Source organism: Trachinotus anak, unplaced genomic scaffold, assembly GCF_046630095.1.
Source record: "Trachinotus anak isolate AG129_WGS33_773 ecotype Australia unplaced genomic scaffold, CSIRO_AGI_Tana_v1 ptg000015l, whole genome shotgun sequence".
Lineage (NCBI taxonomy): Eukaryota > Metazoa > Chordata > Actinopteri > Carangiformes > Carangidae > Trachinotus > Trachinotus anak.
In genome coordinates this window covers 6108091-6130010 of record NW_027273866.1, presented here as the reverse complement: position 1 = coordinate 6130010, position 21920 = coordinate 6108091, and the positions used below count along the sequence as shown (strand labels likewise).

The window sequence follows — 21920 nt, the reverse complement described above, 5'->3', positions numbered from 1 at the left end:
GCCTCTGTCCATCATCTCCAAGGTACCTGCAGTTGTCATGGCAACCAGCCTTCAAGCTTTGAGAAGCCTTTCAGCTCCTAAAATGTCTCAGCAAAACATGTTTCGATTTAAAAAAAAAAAAAGAACCATTCTTATCATAAGCATTGACAAACTTGCATTATTCACAAGTAATGAGTCCAGAGAGAAGATTTATGTATGTATGTATGTAAAAGGTGACATGTCTTGTCTCTGTTAGTCCAAGGTCTTCAGCGACGTGGACTCTCCGGTGGTTGTGAGCAGGAAACGTGCAGCTGCACTTAATACTGTAAGATGTTCTTCATTAGTAATTAAGTATGCCACACGATTAAACCATTTCAACAGCTGATTTGATTCAAATTCTTGCACTCCATGCATTACATGGAATCATTTCCCCAAGTGCTCATTATTTAGTTAATATGCAGCACAATAAACCATTAACAGCGTACAGTATTTGACTAATTTGCTCTCCTCATCGTTCTCCAGTCTGGTGAAACGGAGGGCGAAGTTGCTTCTGATGATGATTTCCAGAATGAGAGTGTGTTCACACGCCGAACCACAGCACAGGGAGATCAGAGGAAACAAGTCCAAGCGGCCAGAGCCAAGGTGTGTATGCTGTGATCTGAATCTGAATCCTGTCATTTAGTCATCGTGTTTTCATATAACCACATGCAATGAATGATTCAAAGAGAGATCTGGTTTGTTTCTGCCTCCGTTTGAAGTGTAAATCTGAGCCCTACTCTCCTTCATTTGATTTAGCTACTACTATTTGTCTCTTTCAGAAATACAGTCAAAACAAATTTCAGATCATATTTGTGACCATGGAAATGCCAAATCTATAAATATCTGTTATCAGTTGCACCTCTAGCATTCGTCAACCTTGACATTTTCCATTGCTCCTTTGTTAGCACACTATATCCCGAAAAGGGCGTCAGTTCCTGGATGAAGAAGCAGAGCTGTCGGAGGATGCAGAGGGGGCAGATGTGTCATCTGATGAAGAGGATGGAGACGAACACAACCAGTCTCTTGATGGGTTTGTGGTCGACAACACGCACCTCTCCCAGGGACTGAATGGTACAGCACCAAGAAACGCAATTGTACTGTAATCTTTAGCATTTAATTCTAATCGGCTTCACTGAACTAAGTGTTTGAGTGTTTCAGGAACCTGAAGGTGTTTTGCTGTGACATTCACACTTGGGCTTCCTGTCTGTTCTCCTTTATATCAGACTCAGAGATGCATGGGGTTTACCTGAAGTCAGTGAGAAGCCCTGCAGTCCAGGGCAAGTTCAAAATGTCTTACAGAAACAATCACGTCGACATCTTTTCCCAGGTATACTATATATTTTATCCTCAGCTTTTCTTTACTCAATGCAAATAAAAATTTTCCAGTGTCCAAACTTAAACTATCCATGTTGCTAACATTTATTCCCAGGTGCCTGAGATGGATGAAACATACGCAGAGGACAGCTTTGTGGTTGGCAGTGAGGTGGAGGAGGTGGAGAGCAGCGAGGAAGAGGCTGACGACATTGAGCTGATGCCTGAGGACTCGTATGTGGACGGTAGGAGGCAGTATGCCACCAGACGACGTGTGTTCCTGCACAAAGTCAGAGCAGAAGCCGGAGCCGGTGCTAAGACCAGGACTGAAGCTCCACCGGAGCAGAGAGCCAGGGTGAAAACCAAGCGTCACCGGGTCATACGCATTGATGATTCTAGTGACGAGGAGATAGATGAAGGTGATAAAGAGACAAGAGGGGATGTTGCTGTCCCCTTGCAGCTAAAGGCGGCACAGCCGGAGCCCAGCAGGCCTCAGCAGCAGCAGAGAGCTGTTTCCTCCACATCTTCAACAATAGCATCCAAGGTCTCGTTGTTGAGTAAAGTACAAAGGACCTCAGTGACTGAAGAACAGCAGAATGAGAGGTAAACAGACCCTCATAGTTGTACACATGTACAAACAGTTAGCAGTTACTAGGGTATTGATTGTGCTCTCCTGCAGGTGTCGCCAGAGGTTAGAAAATCAACATCTCCTCTCTGATGAGTTGGACTTTGTGGAGTCAGTATCACTGTTATCACCCAAGAATCAACCCCAGGTAAAAGAAAACAAAATCAGATATACATATATACATACACACCTGTTCGTAGGGTCATACAGTATGTGTGGAAGAGTACATAGACACACATTGTGCTATTTTATTTCAGATCAGATACCTAATTTCTAATACTTTCTCCCTAAAACAATTTCTTTAAGACTTAAAAGTATCTACTTTTGACGTTTGATTTCTTATGTCCAGGCAACCTCTGCCACCCCCTCAGTGCCTCAACCCCGCAAGTCCATCGGCCAGGATGTGTCAGTCAGTGAGCCCCCTGCTCCACCCGGGTCTGTCTGCATTCTGGTTGACAGTCGCTGCATCAGTACCGGAGTGGACTTGATGACAATCCTGCGTCAGCGCCACGCAGCCACCGTCCACGTCTGCTCACTGGACGGCAGCTACTTCATCGTCAGCAACCGCATGGCAGTGGAGAGGCACAGCCAATCAGATCTGGCCGCAGTGCAGAACCGGAAACGATTGGCTGAACGAGTGAACAGCTTGCAGGGGTTGTTTGAGCGTATTTGTCTAATTGTGGAGAAGGACCGTACCAAGTCAGGTCAGTTGGTGTATTGATTATGCGACTTATTACGAAGCCATATTTTTTTTAAAATATGGGAGCTATACTGTGACTTTTATAGATGCTTTATAATTGGTTTCTCCTGTAAATACTGTGACTTCAAATCGTTAGATAAGAAGATTGTCAACACTGTCATGTCTCTATACTTAGCTTAAGCTCTTATTTGCTTTATCTGAACTAAAGCCCCAAAGTTTTATGGCGATATAGAGGGTTATGCGCTCGACTGGATCTTAGCTAGATGCAGTGACTTCCTAAAGTTTTATCTGCTTTGCAGTCAGAGACGCCAAAACTCAAGAGTAGTCACTACACCTTACGTCAGGCCTAGAATATAAAGTATAAAAAAATAAGTAAGGTGAAGATTGGATGAACTGTGAGATTATGTTTCTGATCTTTATGAAACCATCACTCAGGTGAGACTTCACGTCCTTTTCAACGGACACGGTTCTATGACAGCACGTTAGTGCGGCTAGTACGCACCGGAGTTCGCTTGCTGTGGAGCGATGGCACTGAGGAGAGTGCCGGCTTGCTGGCGGACCTAGCACGGCTGGAGCAGCGTAAAGGTCATGGTATCAGTGTGCCGCTGGAGGTCAAAGGGCAGCACAGGCAGCAGGCCCTGCAGCTGTACTTGAGCCTGCCTTCAGTCAACTATGTCCACGCTCTCAACATGAGCCACAACTTCAGGTCAATCGCCCAACTAATAAACAGGTAAAAGAAGTGTGTGTGTGTATATCGTGGTAAGACAAGAGCATGATACCTTCTTTCCCCTTTTGTCTACACATTATAACATCTACTCTTGTTTACTTGTTTGCCTCCTGCAGCTCCATTGAAGCCATACAGAAAGGAGGCTGTATGAGTCAATCCAGAGCTGAGGAGATCTACCGCGTCCTGCGCTACTCCTGTGACTCCTTCCTTATGAACACATCCAAAGCAGGAAAAACCAGTTAGCAGCCTTAGGCAGACTGTAGGAATTCCACAAGTTGAAATCCATCTCTGACACTGATTCCATGTATTTCTTTCTTTCTCCTTTTCTCCACGTCATACTTTGTCTTCCCTTTTTTTAACCAAAGTGTCTTTACTTTTCTCTGCCCTTTGTTTTGCCTTCTGTAATTTTCAGTGCGCCTCTTCCTCTGCTGAGCGCAGTAACTGCTCTATTTGATGTTGCATCTCAATGAGAGAGGAGCCTCAGGGTATCACCTCAACGTTTTTGCACAAGTTGAAGGGGAACCCCACTCAACCTGATATAATTATTATATAATGCAATGGGTTTGTCGGTATAAGACATATTATTTGTTTGAAATCATTTGGGTAAGTAGTGTTTCCCTTAAGACTTGTACTGGCACTAATCCTGTCAGACAGTATTAGACAACAATGATCAGAAGAATTCAATCAATATTTGATTGATACTTAAATAACTTATTTTCCTATAATAATGAACACATTTTGTTTACAACTGTACTTGGAATAAAAAATGTGTTGAATTTCTTTAATAAACAGTGATATTTATTGACATGATGTCTGTATTTTTGTGACTGAAAAATATGGATGAGTCTAATCCAAACACCAAATGTAGGTAAAACCTGTGATTTCCACATATAACCACTAGAGGTCAGCCTCTTGTTTCTTTAAGGGAACGTGGATCAGCACATGTTGGATGACTTTCATCCATTCCTTTATTCTCTGTTCGTTTCAGGTCGTGGGAGGTCTAATTACTTAGAGTTAACGTTGGATTTTTAAAACTCAAATGCTCAACATGTAGCGAAAGCTGTAACAAGTGCTGTGTCTTTCAGAATATGAGAAAAAAAAGTGGCTTTTATTTCACCATTCTCTTGAAGAACTACAGACTGGGCACACTACTTTGGTACACAATATTGTACATAGACAATTACAGAACACAAAGGCAATATTAGATATTTAAAGCATCCCTTTTACAACATCGCAATCATGTATCATCCACCAATAAAGTGAGACAAACCAACATTTGTATATAAACATCATGAAATAGAGAACTGAAGTCTTGAAACAGAAATACAGAATTGTAATGAGGGTAAATTTAAAGTCCAGAGAAATATCACACCTTCATAAGTAAGAAAAAAGATTACATGTGAACATAAAATGCCAAATTCACAGTATGCACATTGTAATGTCTTTGACAACTCCAAAGCAGTTTCAGACCTGCATATCTGACCCTGCAGTCCCAGTCTACACTCTGCCACCCACTGGTGGGAAAAGTTGAAAACAGCAGCAGTTGACAACCGCAAGTGTAGCCATGAAGATGTGCAGGGAAAGTAATAGCTTATGTAGTTTTGACATCTGTGCCACCTGCAAGCCAGTTGACCTTTTGGTTATCTTGTACGTTTACATTTTAAACGTGCAAACCTAAAGAGTTTTCACTTGTGCAATTGTTAACGGGGTAGAGTACAGAGGTCACATTACTCAGTGACACTGTCTGTGCCCTCTGTCCTCTGTTTGTCCACAGATTAAAAAAATAAAAAATAAAATAAAAAGGACAACAGAAGCATTCACAAAATGTGTTGCTTCTATATTTAGTGGTAAAGCTTTGGACTTCACTTCTTTTTTGCGGAATAATATATTTTTGACAAGTGACTATTTCTCAATAAAAATAACACTTGTGAGTCTGGTGGTAAAATGTCTGAAAATGTCATAATGTTGTTTCACGTTCATAAATGTTTAGAGACAGAAGTAAATGATTAAATCATTTACAAAACTTTTCCTAGTTAACATGTTTGAAGCCACAAGTTGGATTTTATTTCTAGTTGAATATTAAATATCCACTGAAGTGATGTTTCATCATTATAACTGAGCTAACAGGTAGCAGCAGCTGTACTTTCTTAAACTCACAAATAGAAGCTGCAACAGACAAAATATGCAGCTCAAAGTGTTATGAACTTTCTCTGCCTGGTGCAGCTTACTGTGTACGTGACTGGTCTGACAACGCCTCCTTGTGGAGAACATGGAACTTGATAAACGTGCTTCACATCTAATGACGAGAGGAAGGTTTAAAAATGCATTTAGGATTTTAAAAAGCTCACTTTTTAAATAAGCCATCATTTTTGCTCGACACAGATTTCTGCATTAGTGGTAAATACAAAATATAAAATCTATTGAGTGTAGAAGTAAAAAATATGATTGCCAAAAAAAAAAAAGTAACCATATTCTTAATATCATACCATAAGGTGCTTTCTTTGGACACGGTACAGTGTCCAAAACAACATTACAAACTGCATCAGATCTGGTTTTAACACAATGATTGTTTCAAACATTGTTTTAAACATTTTAAAGAAATTACTAAATATCATTATTCTCTCTGACTTCTTCTAAACTATGTGTGTGTCCTACTGCATTGGGTCAACATCCAAGCCTGTAATATGTTCACTTTAAAATTCAGAATCTAAAGGTATTATATTAGAGTGGACAGTAAAAAGAAGACAACCTCACACTCGCTTAAAACATCAGGCACCAGTCGCAATTTGGATTAAACTACATACACAGTTGTAGCTTCAGACAATGAATACAACCATATCTACATAAATGTACATGTATATTTATAAGGTTCTCTTACTTGTAACAACACAATGCTGAAATGCTGTGTTCACAGAGGTAAACAGGAAGGGGATGATTTGACCTGGATGCAATGGAGAGAGTATTTATTGGTCAACCACTTACATTTTATATACCAAATCATATTTATTTCATTGATTGGAGTTGCATGCCCAATTGTTTTTTGTAAACTGTAACTGTGAGTGATTACTCTACAAATTCAGGCTTGTTGGTAATAGTGGAGACCAGTTGTTAAAATGACTTCCAGGTGTAACACAGCATCGAAGAGTTGTGTTCTTTGACTCCAAATTCTAGGGAGAACTGTAACCGTAACTGTTGTAACTGTCAAGTTTCCTAAATTACTTACAACTCAACAAAATGTGTATAAAACCACGGATGTTTAAAAAGAAATCATATTTACAAGTGCAGATTTTATCTTAAAATATATATTATTTAAATACTACGTGGTCACTTGGCTGAAGCTCAGATGCTTACCTAGGATCAGTTTACCTTTGTTACTATGGATACCAGTTAACAGATCACAGACCTGCCAGAAGCAGCACAGTGGCTTACATGCTGGTTGGCTGTGTCTGTGTCTGTGTCTGCAGAGGCTGCAGCTGGACGGACTGTGGCTCAGAGTCCTGAATGCTACACTCTTCTCCCTCACGCATGTACATTAAAAATAGAGTCACGGTGGCAAATGTGGTAGCATTCACTGGAAAGGCACGGAGCAAAGTGGACGTGAGTCCACGTGTGAACACACTCCACCCCTCTTTCTGCAAGCTCTGTCTGACACAGTCCATAATGCCATTGTACTGGTTGACACCGCCGACCCCATCTGCCTGCAGGCGCGACTTTATCACATCCACGGGGTAGGTGGAGAGCCAGGAGGCGATGCCTGACATTCCGCCAGCAAACAACAGCTTGGGGATCATGTACGGGTCTTCTGGCTCACAGCCCAGGGAACGTGTCAACACGTCATACGTGAGAAAGTACACGCCGAAACCAGGTGTCTCACGCAGCAGGGTGGTCACCATGCCGCGGTTGATACCTCGGATTCCCTCCTTCCTGTAGATTCTCACCAGACAGTCCAGGGAGTTCTTATACATCTTCCTCTTAGACTTTTTCTCTCCAGTGCCCTGCATCTGCATGCGTGTCTTGGCCAGCTCCATTGGGCAGCAGATGACACACTGAATGGCTCCAGCAGAGGCTCCAGCCAGGAACTGGTTGAGCGGTGTGTCGCGGCCCAGCTTGCGCATGGCATTGCCCTGGACACCGAAAACTATGGCATTGATGAAGGTCAGCCCCATCATCGGAGAGCCAATGCCTTTGTACAGGCCGAGTGTCTACAGACACAAAGACACATTAGTGGGGTCACTGAGGGCACACCAAAGAGTTAGATCAATACCTCAGTACAGAACTGCAGGAATCAAAGGTTAAGTTTTTTTAATAATTTATACTTTTTAATTTTCTACTTATGTGCACTAATTTGTGATTTATTCCTTCAAATTGATAATTTGTATCCATGAATTCCATCACAGTACTTAATTAATTCCTTTAAATTAATCTTACAGTTGTGGTAGCAACTACAGTTCCTATAGTTGCAGTGGTGGGTGGTGGGTAGTCCAGCCAGTTATGGGAGAGCACCCAGAGTGTTAGTGGCAGACTAGCAGCTATAGAGGTGCAGTCAAAGAACTTCCTCAGATACTAGTGTTATTTTCATCCTATGCCCCCTCTTTGTATTGAGTCTGGATTTGATGTTAAAGCAGTGCTTCACTCTAGCTTCTGCTGCTAGGTGAACACATGCAGCTGTCACATCATGGCCAATCTAAATGGACTGTGTGGGTTTAAAAGTTTTAATTTAGACGCTGATGGATATACTTAAGATCTGTGCTCTTAAACATAGTGATGTATCTTATACAACACTTTTTTGTCCTATGAATTCATGAGCAATTGCTACTCATCTGAGGAAATTAATTACTATTAAGAGTTTTGTAATTTCTTCACAAAAACTGGTGATTAACTGCTCACAAGTGATGTGACACTAACTCACAATTTTTTTGATACATGGCTCAATTACAAATGGCCCTTCTATTAAGTCTTAGATCAATACATGGTTTCAGCTCTGCAATGACCATTAAGTTATCAGAAGATTTTCAGTCTAGGCTCTGAAAACCTCTGATGCTCTCAACTAAAAAAAGCAACATTATGAGCTCCGCCAATCTGTAGGAATACAGTAGTGCAATGTTGTTGTGTGAATTTGTCCCCAGTGTATGTATGCATACGCTGGGGACAACTTTGTTAAACAAGTGTACTTCATTTGCCCAATATTACATATTGGCCAAGATGTTGGTATCAAACCCTTTGACAATAAGGAGCCTTTCTTCAATAAGCTTTCCACAATAAGATGAATGTTTTGGTGTATCAGAGTGACCTTGATGCAGTGTGCTTATTTAACAGTCAGACTAACAGAGGAACACCTACCAAATGAGATGCCATAAGTTATGATGAAACAGCATTGAACATGTCAAGTTTTAAAGCCCCTGGGCTATTACGGAGACATTGCTGGAATACTGAAAAATTACATAACCCCGCTGATACAACTAAAACGAAAACATGTACAGTCAAATGTTATAGCCTGCTGATGCTTTTTAGTCTCCAAAAATTATCATCAAACTTTCAAATTAAGATGAGAACCCACTCAATTTTTACATCTATATAATATTTTACACATAGATTACATTGTACTGTGGGAGGAATACAATCCAATGCTTCCATGAGAAATTCACTAGGACTGAGTATACTCCACTCAGCTCAAATGCCACGACATCCAAATCTTTATTTAGCCCACACAGGAAAAAGGTCCTCACCGTCCACCCCCATTCACCCCTAACACCCCATGTTAGGAATATGCTGGCTGATCCTGGGATGATGAGACTGTAACTGGACACTTAAATCAGTGCGGTGGCCATTCTCCACACTGGCACAGTAGAGAGCACATGGCGAAAAGCTACACACAGTTTTAAATGCAACTCAAGGATCCTTTGACATTAAGTGGTAAAATATTAAGAGTGATTCACAACAACAAGCACAAGCTTACCGACTCCTGGCGTATGATGGATTGGAAGCAGTGCAATGTCCCACGGTAGAGAGGTTTGTCCACATTTTGAACTTGAAGCCGCACCTGTGGATGACAGGCCTCATGTTAGGGTTGTATGACAGAGTAACAAGGCCAAAGAGAACCACAGCAACTAAAAACCACATATTGTAACACATTCTAAAGGGAAGCAAACAGGCAACGGTGTTTTGAAATGGTTGCTTTTTAGGGTAAAAGGATGCTTAAGGGGGTGCAACATGAGGAAAAAAAAAAAAAGAAATTAACCAGGAGTTAAGTTATATTGTTAAAAAACAAAAACATGTCTTCTGTGCTTTATATTTCTATAGCCAAAGACAGGACATTGGGTGAGAGAAAGAAAGACCTTGACCATACTTACTAGGTCACATTTCCGTCGAGAGGTTGTTTATTTCTCTCTCTCATCTACAACACAGTGACACTGTTGCTGTTAAAGACAGCCTCCCCCGGCCCCCAAACAGACACGAGCTCAGGGAGAAACAACATTGAAAGCAAAGTATAGAAGAGCTACAACCAAACCATTCATTAACTCTGTGTGCCTTTTAAGTGGATGCTGCAAATTCATGCAATAGTATTCTATATCAAGTGAGTGAAAAGTTAAAGTCAGGAAGAAAATATTTCTCTATTATTATTAGTTTTTCATTAAATTTGATTTTAACAACAAGCTTAAGGATAAAGGGGTAATGCATTGACAAATTGACTAACTTTATTTTTCCTTCGCAGTTAGCTGAAAATTATGACTGTACTGGATTAGGGAGTTTTTTTTTGTTTTTTCAGCAAAATGATACTAACTTGATAAATGATCATTTCAATGAAATCTAAAAGGCACTGAATGCACCTTTATTGATAAGAAGGTTAAGCATACAAGTAGCCATGAAATGGAACAATATTGCAAACTTGTCTGGTGGTAGACAACAATACAAAGACGCTGTAGCTACTAATCTATTGGAGGTTTTACTCTTTCTCTAAACTGTATATGTAGCACTTGCTTGCTGACAAAAACTTACATTCAAATGATCATTTTAAATAACTAATACATTTAGTAGTAGAGAAACTCAAAATCTGATATACACAACAATTATATGTATTTAATAGTTCTACAAATATCTTTGTCCTATCCCTATAGTAAGCAGATGGCCAATTACCCGTGCTCAGTTAAGCCATTCCTGTTGTATGCTGACAGTGTAACTTTAGGTTATCTGGATGCAAATTCAGGCTGCCAACAGAGTGGTCTGACTTACAACATTTTAACAGCACAGTTCCTGGATCATGATATTGCCTAACGTGAGTAAATAATGAATAGGATGAAACAGACACCCACCTTCACAGTGTCAAATGGATGCCCAACCAAAACCCCAGCAGCACCTGAAAAAGAGGAAGTAGGATTTAAATCATGTTCTTTAATTTTTTTATTCATTAATTTAGATCAAACCTGTCATTGTTTAATTGACCCACTAAAAGTGCATCGCTAAAGCTATATGGTACAATTACAATGTAGCCCAGTCTTCAAGTCATCACAGTGACACACTGCAAATAGATTATGGTTTGATTTTGGGAAGAAAAATTGCTTATGATTACGTGGTTCATCTCGCAACAGTGGACAGTCCACCCATCAACAGACTAATCAGCTGGTCACTGCACTGTACCCAGTGACGTAAGCTTGACAGTGCGCTGTCCTTGACTTATGCCAAGGAGCAGAAAATCCATTATACAGCAGCAACTTCTGACCATGTCTTATTAGGACTATTTAGCCCAGAATCATCAGAGGTATCTCAAATGTAATGCACTACTCCATTGTAAAAAGACTGTATTTTAGTATCAATAAAGATTTTATAGAAATTATATATTTATTGTTTGTGCAAAAAAAGTTAAGATAGTATTACAGTTCAGCTTCGTATTCCATTATGCAAACAAACATCTCCAGGCTTTCACTGATTAACCACAGATATTGGGTATGTCAGTACAGTCAGTGTACTCTCAGGTTTTTGGTTTCTTCAAAACAAAAAGCCTTTCGAATGAAATTATTATTTCAAAACTATTACTTCAAGACTTGCATCAAACTTTTGCATGGATGTTTGTAATAGTGAATCGCAGTCCTAATGTACCAGTCTGCAGTTTATGATTACATATTATACACACACCTGTTCTCACTTGCAGGTAACCAGCTTGCTTTGGGGAAGGCTTTGGCATGTTTGAATCACAGAATGAAAAACCCTATGTCAGTGCTGGAGTGAATCCAGAGTAGCTGTAGGGAAATATATTGGTGACTGTCGTTGGCTCACATCAGACTACAATGTTATGTGCCTGCCTGTTATTCAGTCATAATTTACTGCAATTATCAGACTAAGGCGTCCACGAGTCCTCATCATTTTAAATGCGGCTCTGGTTAATTTAAATGAAACATATCACAGTAAAAACAACACAACTCCTTGGCCTGGCTCTCTGGAATTTTATCACACCAGGACATGTGAGCCTATCTGGGGTCCCTGGTGTACTAAAGTTTGGGAAGACCTGTCCTTGGGCAAAGACAAAACAGCTGACAAGCTTCCCAAGGGTTTGGGATTGGGCTTTACTGAAAGCAGTGACTGCAAGCTGTAAGATCCATTCAAACGGGAAAGCATGAACTCAGTTAACTTGGTGTGGCTTTTCTCTAGAGGGCTACTCCCTCATGTGGAATGGAGAGTGTTTATCAATGCAGGATGGGAGAGACTGTTATTTAATAACCGTGAAAAGTAGGATGATGCCACATCCTGATGCTGACAGAACTATTTTGAGACCAAAAACAAAACGTTTCTTTCATTTTGTGTTAAGTTAAACGTGTTAAAGTTTAAGTTCCTAGAATCATTGAAAAAAAACAAACAAAAAAACAACAACAAAAAAAAAAACAAACCACTCCTGTGAGTGAGCCACAGGTGTGGAATGTAACTTCGCAATCGTATTATTACATCCGGGTTTTACCACATAACTCCGAAAAAAAGACCTTGCAAAAGGTCTGAGTCTGAGTCTTTAACCTGCCACTCTTGTTTGCTTCTAACGCTTCTCAGGCGTGGCAGCCGGCAATAAATCACTACGGCTTGACTAGCTGGAAAAAACACCGACGGAAGGCTTGCTAATGCTAACGCTAGTAGTCGTTAGCTCCAACTTGTTAACCTGGCTGCTAACGTGGCTAACTACTTACCTCCTACGCAGCCCGCGGCGAAGTCCAACGCCATTCCCTCAAAAACTTTCAACGGCTAAAACCTGTCAAGCTAACTCGGCGGCTGACAATTCACCAGGTCAATTTACAAGTCCCAAGAGAGCTCTTTGATGTCGGTGTCTGTCTGAACCTGGTATTTCACGAAGCCCAGCTTGCTGTTGAGCCGAGCTTGGTACCCTCTTTTTGAGTTGCGGACGCTGCTGATGCTGAGCAAACGGCGGATAACGATCTCCGGGGGCTGGTGCTAATCGGCGGGACTCGCAGCTTGAAACCGTGACAGATTTATTTCGATGATGTGTCCTCTCTCTGTCTCTGTGTCTCTACAAGACGCGCTCTTTCTGCCAAATCTTTCTATTTCTGTGCCATCGGAGGAGGCGGGGGCTGAGGGCAGAGGAGAAGAAGCGTGTTTGGCCTTTTTAAGGCAGCCCAATCGGACGACTCGGAGGCAGACAACTCCCAGCGGCCGCTGTCCGCCCCTCGTACCCATTGGCTGCTACCGGGCAGACCCGCAGAGGAGAGCTTGCAGTGGTCGCCGCCGATCTTCCTCACCCTCAAAAACCAACACTGTTATCACTGTGGTCCTCATCAGCATGTACTATATGACCGTCCAGCTGGGCTGCTTCAGCAGGGCCGTGTGCAGCATATTGTGCTAAGTTTAGGAGACAACGTCAGAGAGCTATTTGCAGTGTGGTGCAAATCTTATACAAATCTTAAATATTATAATCAAGAATACAGATTGAACTCTTGCTTATGTTAATTTAGAGTGCACACTAATACTGGCTGTCAGAAATGGATCACCACCTGGCTGAGGCGGGCAACAGCCCAGGGGCCCCAAAAGCCTCAGGTTCACTCCACATAATCTGCATCTAAAGAGCCTCCACATGATTTCGGTCATCGTAATTGCAGATTTTGAAATGTACACCTCTTGAGTGCAGTGTGATGGTCCTCCCTCATACAGGAGTCCTATAAAGCCCCACAGACTGCAGCGACCAGTGAATCATCTCTCACAGTTTCAACACAAAATAATTCATATATAAAGTCAGGACTGCAACGGTTTCAGCAAGGCCTGCGTAATAAACTAACAAGTGGGTGAATAATATTTGCTTTAAAAAATGTTGTTCACACTTATAAGGCTGGCTGATTCATTTTGAGACACCGCCCGGTTCTGACGTTGGAGGTTACGTCATGACGCATAATAGAGCCGGCTGTGAGCTCTGTGGGAGCCCATTCACTCTCATTTAAGGAAAAACGTTTTACTTAACAAAGTGTATACAGACAGTGAGAGCACATGAGGTCGGAATTTGGGCTGTTTAGCAAAACAGTTTAGTTGGATGCGAGCAACCAAACAGCTAAATTATTTACTAACATATGCTGCAAAACATAAGAATAATGGATTTTATTGCTGGATCTGCAGGAGGTATGATTATGCTTTTAGAAAGTTAGACTTTGGCTAAAACTATTGACTATTTTATTGATATTTATCATTTATTTGTTTCATTTTTATATATAATATAAGCATTTCTGACTTGTATTGGACTCAGAGAACGTTCACTATACTCTTCACACTTTGTGTTCATCATCTGATCTGATGCTTGTGTTTGCAGGGGCATTTGGTGTGATGGTTGGCTACCCTTTTGATACTGTTAAGGTATAGTTAAATACACACACACACACACACACACACACACACACACACACACACACACTGTCCTTACTGCTGCTTGAGATGCCACATCTTGAAAACCTTCTCTCCTTTATGAACTCTTTGTAGGTGAACATTCAAACCCAAAACATTTACAGAGGAATTTGGCATTGTGTCCAGTCGACATACAAAAACGAGGGGGTGAGTGTCTCAGAGTGTCAGATATGGTCAGTGACATCTGATTTTTCACTTCTGTGGCATACTTTAAACTTTCTGTGTATCTACACTGTGAAAACTCCCTGTAACCCCACCACCTACCCACATAAACACACATCTGCAACACTATCACCCTTCTTAGGTGTGTGGTTTCTACAAGGGCATGACGATGCCAGTCATAGCTGTGTCCCTCAGCTTCTCTGTGGCGTTTGGCACCTACAGGAATGTCCTGCAGTATCTCTGTAAATTACGTCATGGGACACCTGAGGCCCGGCCCGCCACATGTGATATCTTCCTCTCAGGCCTCACTGGAGGAGTTACACAGGTAAATATTATTTTGAAGTGTATTTATTCAACTTTGTCTGCAAACTGTCACGCTGACGTCTTATATTCAATAGCATTCAAGAACAATTCAGATGTTTCTAGAAGCACTTCCACCTATACAAATGATATTTGCACATGTAATTCCTGTTTATATTTGTTTTGCAGCACATGTCTCATGTAAAGCAAACACATTTAATTCTTTACAGCCTCGAAGAGACTTTAACATGTGTCTCCTTTGAATGACTGGAGGCTAATTTCCAACCAACAACACCAAACAACCAAAGCAAAGAGGCAAAGACCTGTCTGGTGTAATTGTTGTGTTCTAGAAAAATATTGAAATGCATTGTTTTTCTGACTCGTCAATACAGGTGGAATCCAGATCTTTCATTTTCAAATACTTTAATACTTCCATTTCTTTTGCTCAGGTTTTGCTGGTGTCCCCAGCTGATATGGTGAAGGTGCGTCTGCAGTGTCAGAGGGTCGCGTTTTCTAAACTCACAAGAGAAGCCCCAAAACCAAAGTACCATGGCCCCATCCATTGTCTGCGGACCATCGTCTGTGAGGAAGGAGCTCTGGGCCTCTACAAGGGAGCCCAGGCTCTGGCTCTAAGAGATGGACCTTTCTTTGCCACCTTCCTCACTAGTTATCATATTATCTGTGAACAGCTGACACCTCCAGGACTGACTGAACCAGGTAAATCCAAACACAAACTAGAACACAAATTACCCGTCAAATACAGAAATATAAATATGGATTGAAAATATGGATTGCACAATCAGAAGCCAGTTGTTTTGTTCGTAGCTTTTATAGTGTCATTTGAATTGTATCATACAAATGTTTCCTTTCTGTACAGAGTGGAAAGTGGTGCTTCTGGCAGGAGGTCTGTCAGGGATGTGTGGCTGGTGTGTTGGCACACCGATGGATCTGATCAAAGCTCGTCTCCAGATGGACTGGATTGGGCAGCGGAGGTACCGAGGCTTTTTGCACTGTATCACAGACAGCGTCCGCTCTGAGGGTCCCGGTGTCTTTTTCAAGGGTCTGATTCTCAACTGCACACGAGCCGTGCCTGTCAACATGGCGGTGTTCTCCTCATATGAAATAGTGATGCGCCTGCTCAAACAAAAATATTAACTCAAACTTGCTTTTCTAATCTTAATGTCTATAGTGAAAGGGGATCATTTGAGAATTTTACTTCCCACATTTGTAGCAGGGAATTCTCAACAAGTCTGACAAGGGCGATGGATGCTGTTTGAGAAAAATTCAAATAATGCTGTAATGAAGGATTTTTTCCCGAAAGGCTGTGCTGGATAATATATTTATATTATTTTTGTATGACACAAATTTATTAAGTAAGTAAATGTGTTTTTATAAAGAATATTCTATGAGCTGTGGAGTTGTATGAAATTGACAATGACAATCTGTAGGGGTTTTCAGGTACCTTTGATACTGGTTCAAAGTGAAATAAAACGTCAAGAAGACAACCGTTTTTTAGTATTTATGCACATATGGTTCACTGTGAACTCAGATTTTAGGGCATCGTCCTCAAAAGCATCTCATTTGTCTCACTCCATCTTAGCACTCAGAAAATGTTGAAATAAACCAAGATTATTGCATATTCTGGTTTATGAAACATGTTGCAGTGTAACATTCTTTTGGCCGTATAAATCATTGAGTACTAATATATTATAGTTCCTTATTTATTCATTAAGTAATCTATTGTTTTTTGCAGAGAACTTTGCTAAATGTCACGTTTTCGACATCTTTGATGAAGCTGATATAATATTCCCTTTCTCGAAACCCTTGCAGAGTCATGCAACAGATAAAAACAGTCTTCATCATTCAGTCATTGATATGTTGTTTTATCTCAAATTACAGGTCTATTCAGATTATCTGTGGATCATAGATTTTGTTTTTAAAGTAACAAAATATAATGTAATACGTAATGTGGTATATATCCATTGTTCAATGCTCATATTATCTCCATGACAACAGGTGTTTTTCACAGCAGGCATTTTGACTTGTGGGTGAAAGTACACTAGGTACACACTTATTGGAATTCAGCCTTTATGACTTTTACACCTTTACTTTTCCTACTGTGACTTGTCAACAGGTCTAACATGAAAAACAAAGACCTGTGGTGCAGTCATCATATCACTAAATGCCTGTCTTCATGTTTGATGTGTGTGATACTGTGGAAAAAATGGGTACTCTTTCTGTGTGACCCTAGAAATATTTAAAAAATATTACTATTATTATTAGTATACACACACTATTCGACACTTACATGAAGTCAGATATACAGATGGGTGACAAAATAAAAACCTGAAAAAGAAAAAAATGAAAATGATGAGAATCATATGCTATGGCCTTAAAAGTCACCAGATTTGGGTCTAGAATATGAATACGTTTTCAAATAAAATGTACTTCAAAAAGTTTTTTTTTTCATTTTTTTTTTTTAAGTACAATTAAATTTTTAATCTGGGCATAAATTGAATGAAGCGTCTTGATTTAGACCATGCTTAGAGAAAAAGTTGATTCAAGTCCCCTTTGCTGAGAATTACATTTGCTTTAATTCCCTTAATGAAGACAGATGAAGACTTATTGGTATGTGCTCAAACTCTGAAGAGAAGAACGTATCATAATATCTATAATATATTATCATACTAGGCCTCTCTCTTCACACCATATACAATGCACCTGTTTTGATGATCACAAAGTAACAGTTACTGTTCAGAAGCCCCCCCCCCCCCAATGAAAATAAGACTTCTTAACCAACATTCAGCAAAGTGGATGTGCAGCTGTGTTATTGTTGGTCACAGATCTTGCCACTAAATGCATTTGTACTCCACTTTAATCTTCTTTCACTCCTGAACTGATTTCAGGACGAGGAGCAGGGCTCGTGTGGTGTTACAGCAGCGCTGCAGACACTCAATGAAGATAAACGTGTACATTTAACAAGTAGCATGACAAGTAGCGTGAAGGCGTGGGCAATGCCATGCTTGACACAGAGAAGCACATCATCTCCAGTAATTTACATTTACATTTTTCTCCAGTTCTGGTGCAAACTGTATGAGAGGATGTCCATCTTCCCTTTTGAAATTACATGAATTTTAGATGGAAAAAAGATGGATGCATTATTTGTTCTTGTATTGAGATTAACAACATAATGAGCCTCGACATCTCAGAAGCTCAAGCAGGCTAGAAGTTAAAATTCAAAGGTCTTGGAGTCATGAACTGCTTGACTGTCTCCTCTGTAACTTGTTTGCGTCTCTCTTGATGCTGAGCAATCATCGGCTGCAGAGACTCAATCAAAATCTTCTTCAGTTCTCCTGTGAGAAGAGCTCCACTTGCATAGTCCTGCAAAGAGAGAAGATGTGCAGAAAAAAATTTAAGAGCAGGATGAGTGAACAGAGAGGAATGATAAACAAGATGAAGAGGTCATGGGACAATACAAAGAGCAGAGAAAACATAACAAAGAAGAGTGTGGTTAGCAAAGGAAAACTCCTATTTAATTCCCTTGTTCTTTACAGCCTTACCTGTCTGATCTTCTCCAGCTGTTCATCATCCTCCAGGAAGAAGGTCAAGTACATGAAAGAGACATCTACGTCTGGGTTTCCACCGTACTTCCTGTGCTCTTCCACTGTGTCTTTCCCCCCCGAAAATGCGTGTTTGTTGATCTGTACGTAACGGTTACACAGATCAGCCATTCAGCAAACATAGGCAAGATTCATCTGACTGTTAACTGTTGACTCATAATAATTACTAATAGCAGCACCTTGTTTTTGATCTGCTTGGGTGTGTCTGTGAGGAAGATGGAGGAGTTAGCATCACTGGCGCTCATTTTGGTCTGTGCCCCCTGCAGGGCGGGGAAGAAGGTGGAGTGCAGCAGTGCTGGTTTGGGATATCCAATCCTTGGAGCTACATCACGGGTCATCCTGAAGTAAGGGTCCTGCATGAGTGAGAGGACAGATACAGACACGTCACTGTAAACAATGAATGCCAGTACATAGTGTCGTTAAGAAGTATTAGTGCAACGCTGTCCTGACCTGGTCTATGGCGCAGGGGATGAGGCACTGTATGTCCTTTCTGCCTCCAAAGATCTGTGGGAAAGAGTTGCTAAAGGATGGGGCTGCCTGGATGGCTGGGAAGCTGATCTTTCCTGGATGGACAAAAAATAATAAACAGCATAAATACCAACAAAGTGTTCATACAATCACACTTCAGAAACAGGACATAATAACTTACAACCACAAGCACGAGATTGTCCATCGAAAATATTAGCCAAGTGCCAACATTTGCTGGTAATTACCTCATATATGTGAGCTTTGTTATGACACTGGCCTAACAATGACTGCAATTACAGAACAGCTTTTTGAACTCTGGCAAACAATTTTTGGAATCTACCTTCTTACAAATTAAATTGTTGATTTAAAGAGAATGAATTGATCACTTACAAAACAACTGAAGCATACTGCGGCATTTAATAGTTAATAACATGTTTCCTCCTCTTTCCAAAGTATTATGAGAAAATTTGAAGGATTGCTCAAAGTCAAATGCTTTGTTTTCACTGAAGACTTTTCTGTTGTCTTACCAATGCAGTCACTGTCTGTAAAGCCAAAGATGCCTTTGACCTGGTTAAATGTGACATGCTTCTGGATCTTAACCACATTCCTGTAGAATTCGGGGGATGCTCTGTGAAAAATAAGTTGAAGTGAGTATATTAAAGAACAAACAATTAAGGCTACAATAAGAAATTCTATAATGACTCAGGTTACATGAACAAATAAGGTGGATCTTTCATTGCTAAACGTGGATCCTAGAAAGCCTCAGCAGCAAGGTCTGCCAGAGAGGAATATAAGATAGCTTTCCGTCATATTTTACCCCATGTAATCGAGGTCAGAGAAGATGAAGGTCTTGTTGACATCAAAGCCACAGGCGATGATGTCCTTGGCATTTTCCACGGCAAAGCGGTGGCAGTCTTCTATTGTTAGATCCTTCCACAGATACTTTTCATCATCAGTCAGCTGGATCACCAGGGGGATGTCAAATACATCCTGAAGCCACCTGGAGAAATGAAATAAATTTCAGTTATGAATTACAATCAATAAATAAATCTCCATGCAATAGCAGGTATACACGCGAAAGACTGAGATCATTGCTTGGTGAGAAGAACTCACTTGGTAAAGATGAAGGGGATGAGGTGACCAACGTGCATGGCTTCAGAGGACGGACCTCTGCCAGTGTAAAGGTAAAAGGACTTGTGCTTCTCATATGCATCCAGCACCTGATTCATATCTCTGTCAAAAACAGCGATAAGAGGTAAGTGATTCATTGATGTGTTATTGCCCATGAACTCTCACATTTTCACCACCATCTATTTTACCAAACAGGAAAAACCTGAATGATACTGTCAAGGTAAAAGGTTCAGAGTGGATATCTCTATGCTGACATGCTGATGATGTTCCGCTCAGTAATTTGTGAAACACCCATCCATTGATGCTGATGAAATATGTTCAGTTCCTAAAATGCTGACCTGTGTGAAAAGAAGATTCCTCTTCTTAGGAAGCGGTGAGGTTTCTGTCCAGAGACTTTTTCTATTCTGTCCACCAGTTCCTTTTCAATTTTACTGCTGCCAAACCTCACTAAACAAAGACATGACACAATGTAAATTATTCATTTTGAAGTAACCTCAAAGAGCTGCATAGTTAGCGCTCTATTGCTGACATTCATATGAGTCCTGAACTAAGAATTTAACATAGAACTTCAGCTGTTTAAGGCCACGTTTGAAGCTCATTTGAATCTTACCTATGAGTTTGTCGTAGTCTACCCCCTTGGCATTGGTGGTGGAAACATTCCATGGGTCAACTGTGTCTTCATCATTTGCACCATCTGCTGCTGGCCCATTGTCAGGGACAACAAAGTTTTCTGAGGGTGGACATCCTGCCTTGTAATCCTGACCTGTCATCTGTTTGTAGTCCACCTTCAACTTTAGCAGCAACTGGACAGCAGCATCAATTTCAGCCTGGAGAACCCAAACACTGCTGTCAGAAAAACCACACGAATAAAAGCAGCCAAATCCCACCAGAGTCAGATATAAGATTTATATTTGAAATGATCAGTTCATCCAAATTACACAATAGCCTTCCAGATAGTGTCAGTTTTAGTTCAAATATCTGTCTCTAAGATTTCTGCTTCCCCCTATTACAGTGGAGATGAATGGAAATTTAGTTTGTGGAGTAGTGGCAGAAAATCTCAATAGATGTTTATCTCAAAACCCCAAACTGGCTATAAGCAGTAAGTAAGAATGCACTGTTTTTGTAATTTGGTTTACCAACCCTTAATAACAAAACAATAGAGTAAAAATATTGTTTTTCCAAGGTACTTTACAAGCACTTACTTTCTCAGCTTTAGCTGTTTTCAAGGCTCTGACTTTGTCTCCTTGAGCGTTCAGTTTCTCAAACAGCTCCATTGGACTATTCGCTCCTTCCCCGTCACCCTGACAGTCTGTCATCTTCTTCGCACTGCACAAGCGATAGGATAAAACTAATTGGTTACAAAACACATACCATAGGTAAATATGACATGTTCTGAATAACATCTGGATTAAAGTTTAACAGTATTAGTGAGAGTACTCTTAACACCCCCTACAGCAGTTTGAGAAGCCTCCCATATGTGAACACACAACAGCTAACTTAGCTAGCTATTTAACAGCTAAGCATCGGATATTACCCATTCTTTAGATTTATCTAACCCTGACAGATGTCAAGTATGATACAGTTAGTGAGAATATAATAAATGTTGGAGTAGTGACAATATGAGAGTAAATAAAGTGACCAGCCGGCGTACCGTGCAATATTCTTCACACAGATGACTGACAGCTTGCATCAGCCTGAGTGAGGTAGTGTTCGGATCAAATTCTTCCCAAGCAACACCGCGTCCTCAACAGTTCCGATATGGATTCGATAATGCGAAAAAAAAGGCCACCTTGGGAGCTGCATTAAATAGTCTTATAGCATATGAGGCTTCTTTTTTTTTCAAAATTAAACCAAAAGCCTAAATATCATGGAAGTAAACCTAATGCTGACATATGTGGGAAGAGAGGGACCGACGTTAATACATCCATGGTTCCTACCGGCTGCTTTCAAAATAAAGGTTTTACGCGTAGGATGACT

The 21920-nt window shown here is 40.6% G+C and overlaps 4 protein-coding genes across 9 annotated transcripts in view; 2 read left to right on the top strand and 2 right to left on the bottom strand.

The window, feature by feature from the left end:
* fancm (FA complementation group M) overlaps positions 1-5101 on the top strand; it is a 41508-nt gene extending 36407 nt beyond the window's left edge. For both annotated transcript variants that reach the window (XM_071498993.1, XM_071498992.1), the window contains exons 17-25: positions 236-304; positions 502-621; positions 924-1089; positions 1242-1345; positions 1448-1932; positions 2009-2102; positions 2304-2658; positions 3090-3384; positions 3498-5101. In XM_071498993.1, coding sequence (XP_071355094.1) covers positions 236-304; positions 502-621; positions 924-1089; positions 1242-1345; positions 1448-1932; positions 2009-2102; positions 2304-2658; positions 3090-3384; positions 3498-3624 — 1815 coding nt within the window. In that variant the 3' untranslated portion in view covers positions 3625-5101. The remainder of the gene's footprint in view (positions 1-235; positions 305-501; positions 622-923; positions 1090-1241; positions 1346-1447; positions 1933-2008; positions 2103-2303; positions 2659-3089; positions 3385-3497) is intronic.
* Positions 4469-12945, bottom strand: slc25a29l (solute carrier family 25 member 29-like). Of its 2 annotated transcripts, none has more exons than XM_071499013.1 (4): positions 12549-12945; positions 10692-10735; positions 9338-9421; positions 4469-7583 (listed from the first exon to the last, which is right to left on the bottom strand). In XM_071499013.1, exons 1-4 carry the CDS (start codon positions 12580-12582, stop codon positions 6807-6809), a joined length of 939 nt encoding a protein of 312 aa, XP_071355114.1. In that variant the 5' UTR covers positions 12583-12945; the 3' UTR covers positions 4469-6806. The 2 variants fall into 2 exon arrangements, with proteins under 2 accessions (XP_071355114.1, XP_071355113.1); XM_071499012.1 differs by lacking the exon at positions 12549-12945 and adding an exon at positions 11512-12532.
* Positions 12946-13391: 446 nt separating this feature from the next.
* On the top strand, positions 13392-16670 carry slc25a47b (solute carrier family 25 member 47b). 3 transcript variants are annotated; one of them, XM_071499016.1, is made up of 6 exons: positions 13392-13651; positions 14171-14214; positions 14338-14409; positions 14567-14749; positions 15174-15441; positions 15602-16670. In XM_071499016.1, the coding sequence occupies exons 2-6, from the start codon at positions 14185-14187 to the stop codon at positions 15877-15879; spliced, it is 831 nt and encodes a 276-aa protein (XP_071355117.1). In that variant the 5' UTR covers positions 13392-13651; positions 14171-14184; the 3' UTR covers positions 15880-16670. The 3 variants fall into 3 exon arrangements, with proteins under 3 accessions (XP_071355117.1, XP_071355116.1, XP_071355118.1); XM_071499015.1 differs by lacking the exon at positions 13392-13651 and adding an exon at positions 13727-13983; XM_071499017.1 differs by lacking the exon at positions 13392-13651 and having other exon boundaries at positions 13996-14214; positions 14647-14749.
* Positions 16671-17294: 624 nt separating this feature from the next.
* wars1 (tryptophanyl-tRNA synthetase 1) lies at positions 17295-21858 on the bottom strand. 2 transcript variants are annotated; one of them, XM_071499008.1, is made up of 11 exons: positions 21595-21858; positions 21146-21269; positions 20554-20770; positions 20282-20390; positions 19926-20045; positions 19630-19812; positions 19340-19440; positions 18795-18907; positions 18524-18697; positions 18285-18425; positions 17295-18105 (listed from the first exon to the last, which is right to left on the bottom strand). In XM_071499008.1, the coding sequence occupies exons 2-11, from the start codon at positions 21257-21259 to the stop codon at positions 17947-17949; spliced, it is 1431 nt and encodes a 476-aa protein (XP_071355109.1). In that variant the 5' UTR covers positions 21260-21269; positions 21595-21858; the 3' UTR covers positions 17295-17946. The 2 variants fall into 2 exon arrangements, with proteins under 2 accessions (XP_071355109.1, XP_071355110.1); XM_071499009.1 differs by having other exon boundaries at positions 21500-21612.
* Positions 21859-21920: the final 62 nt, after the last annotated feature.

Bases quoted from the DNA above. Each gene is read 5' to 3' on its own strand.
- wars1 (XM_071499008.1), bottom strand. From the start codon at position 21,259: ATGACAGACTGTCAGGGTGACGGGGAAGGAGCGAATAGTCCAATGGAG. The intron at 18,426-18,523 runs GTGCTGCTATTA...CGTTACGTACAG, and splicing joins CCAAGCAGATCAAAAACAAG to ATCAACAAACACGCATTTTC. The intron at 18,106-18,284 runs GTAAGGCTGTAA...CTCTCTTTGCAG, and splicing joins AGCTGGAGAAGATCAGACAG to GACTATGCAAGTGGAGCTCT.
- slc25a47b (XM_071499015.1), top strand. From the start codon at position 13,935: ATGCTGCAAAACATAAGAATAATGGATTTTATTGCTGGATCTGCAGGA. The intron at 14,215-14,337 runs GTATAGTTAAAT...AACTCTTTGTAG, and splicing joins ACCCTTTTGATACTGTTAAG to GTGAACATTCAAACCCAAAA. The intron at 14,750-15,173 runs GTAAATATTATT...TCTTTTGCTCAG, and splicing joins TCACTGGAGGAGTTACACAG to GTTTTGCTGGTGTCCCCAGC.
- slc25a29l (XM_071499012.1), bottom strand. From the start codon at position 11,560: ATGCCAAAGCCTTCCCCAAAGCAAGCTGGTTACCTGCAAGTGAGAACA. The intron at 9,422-10,691 runs GTGGGTGTCTGT...TGTCATCCACAG, and splicing joins ATCCATTTGACACTGTGAAG to GTGCGGCTTCAAGTTCAAAA. The intron at 7,584-9,337 runs GTAAGCTTGTGC...TTGTGTCTGTAG, and splicing joins CCATCATACGCCAGGAGTCG to ACACTCGGCCTGTACAAAGG.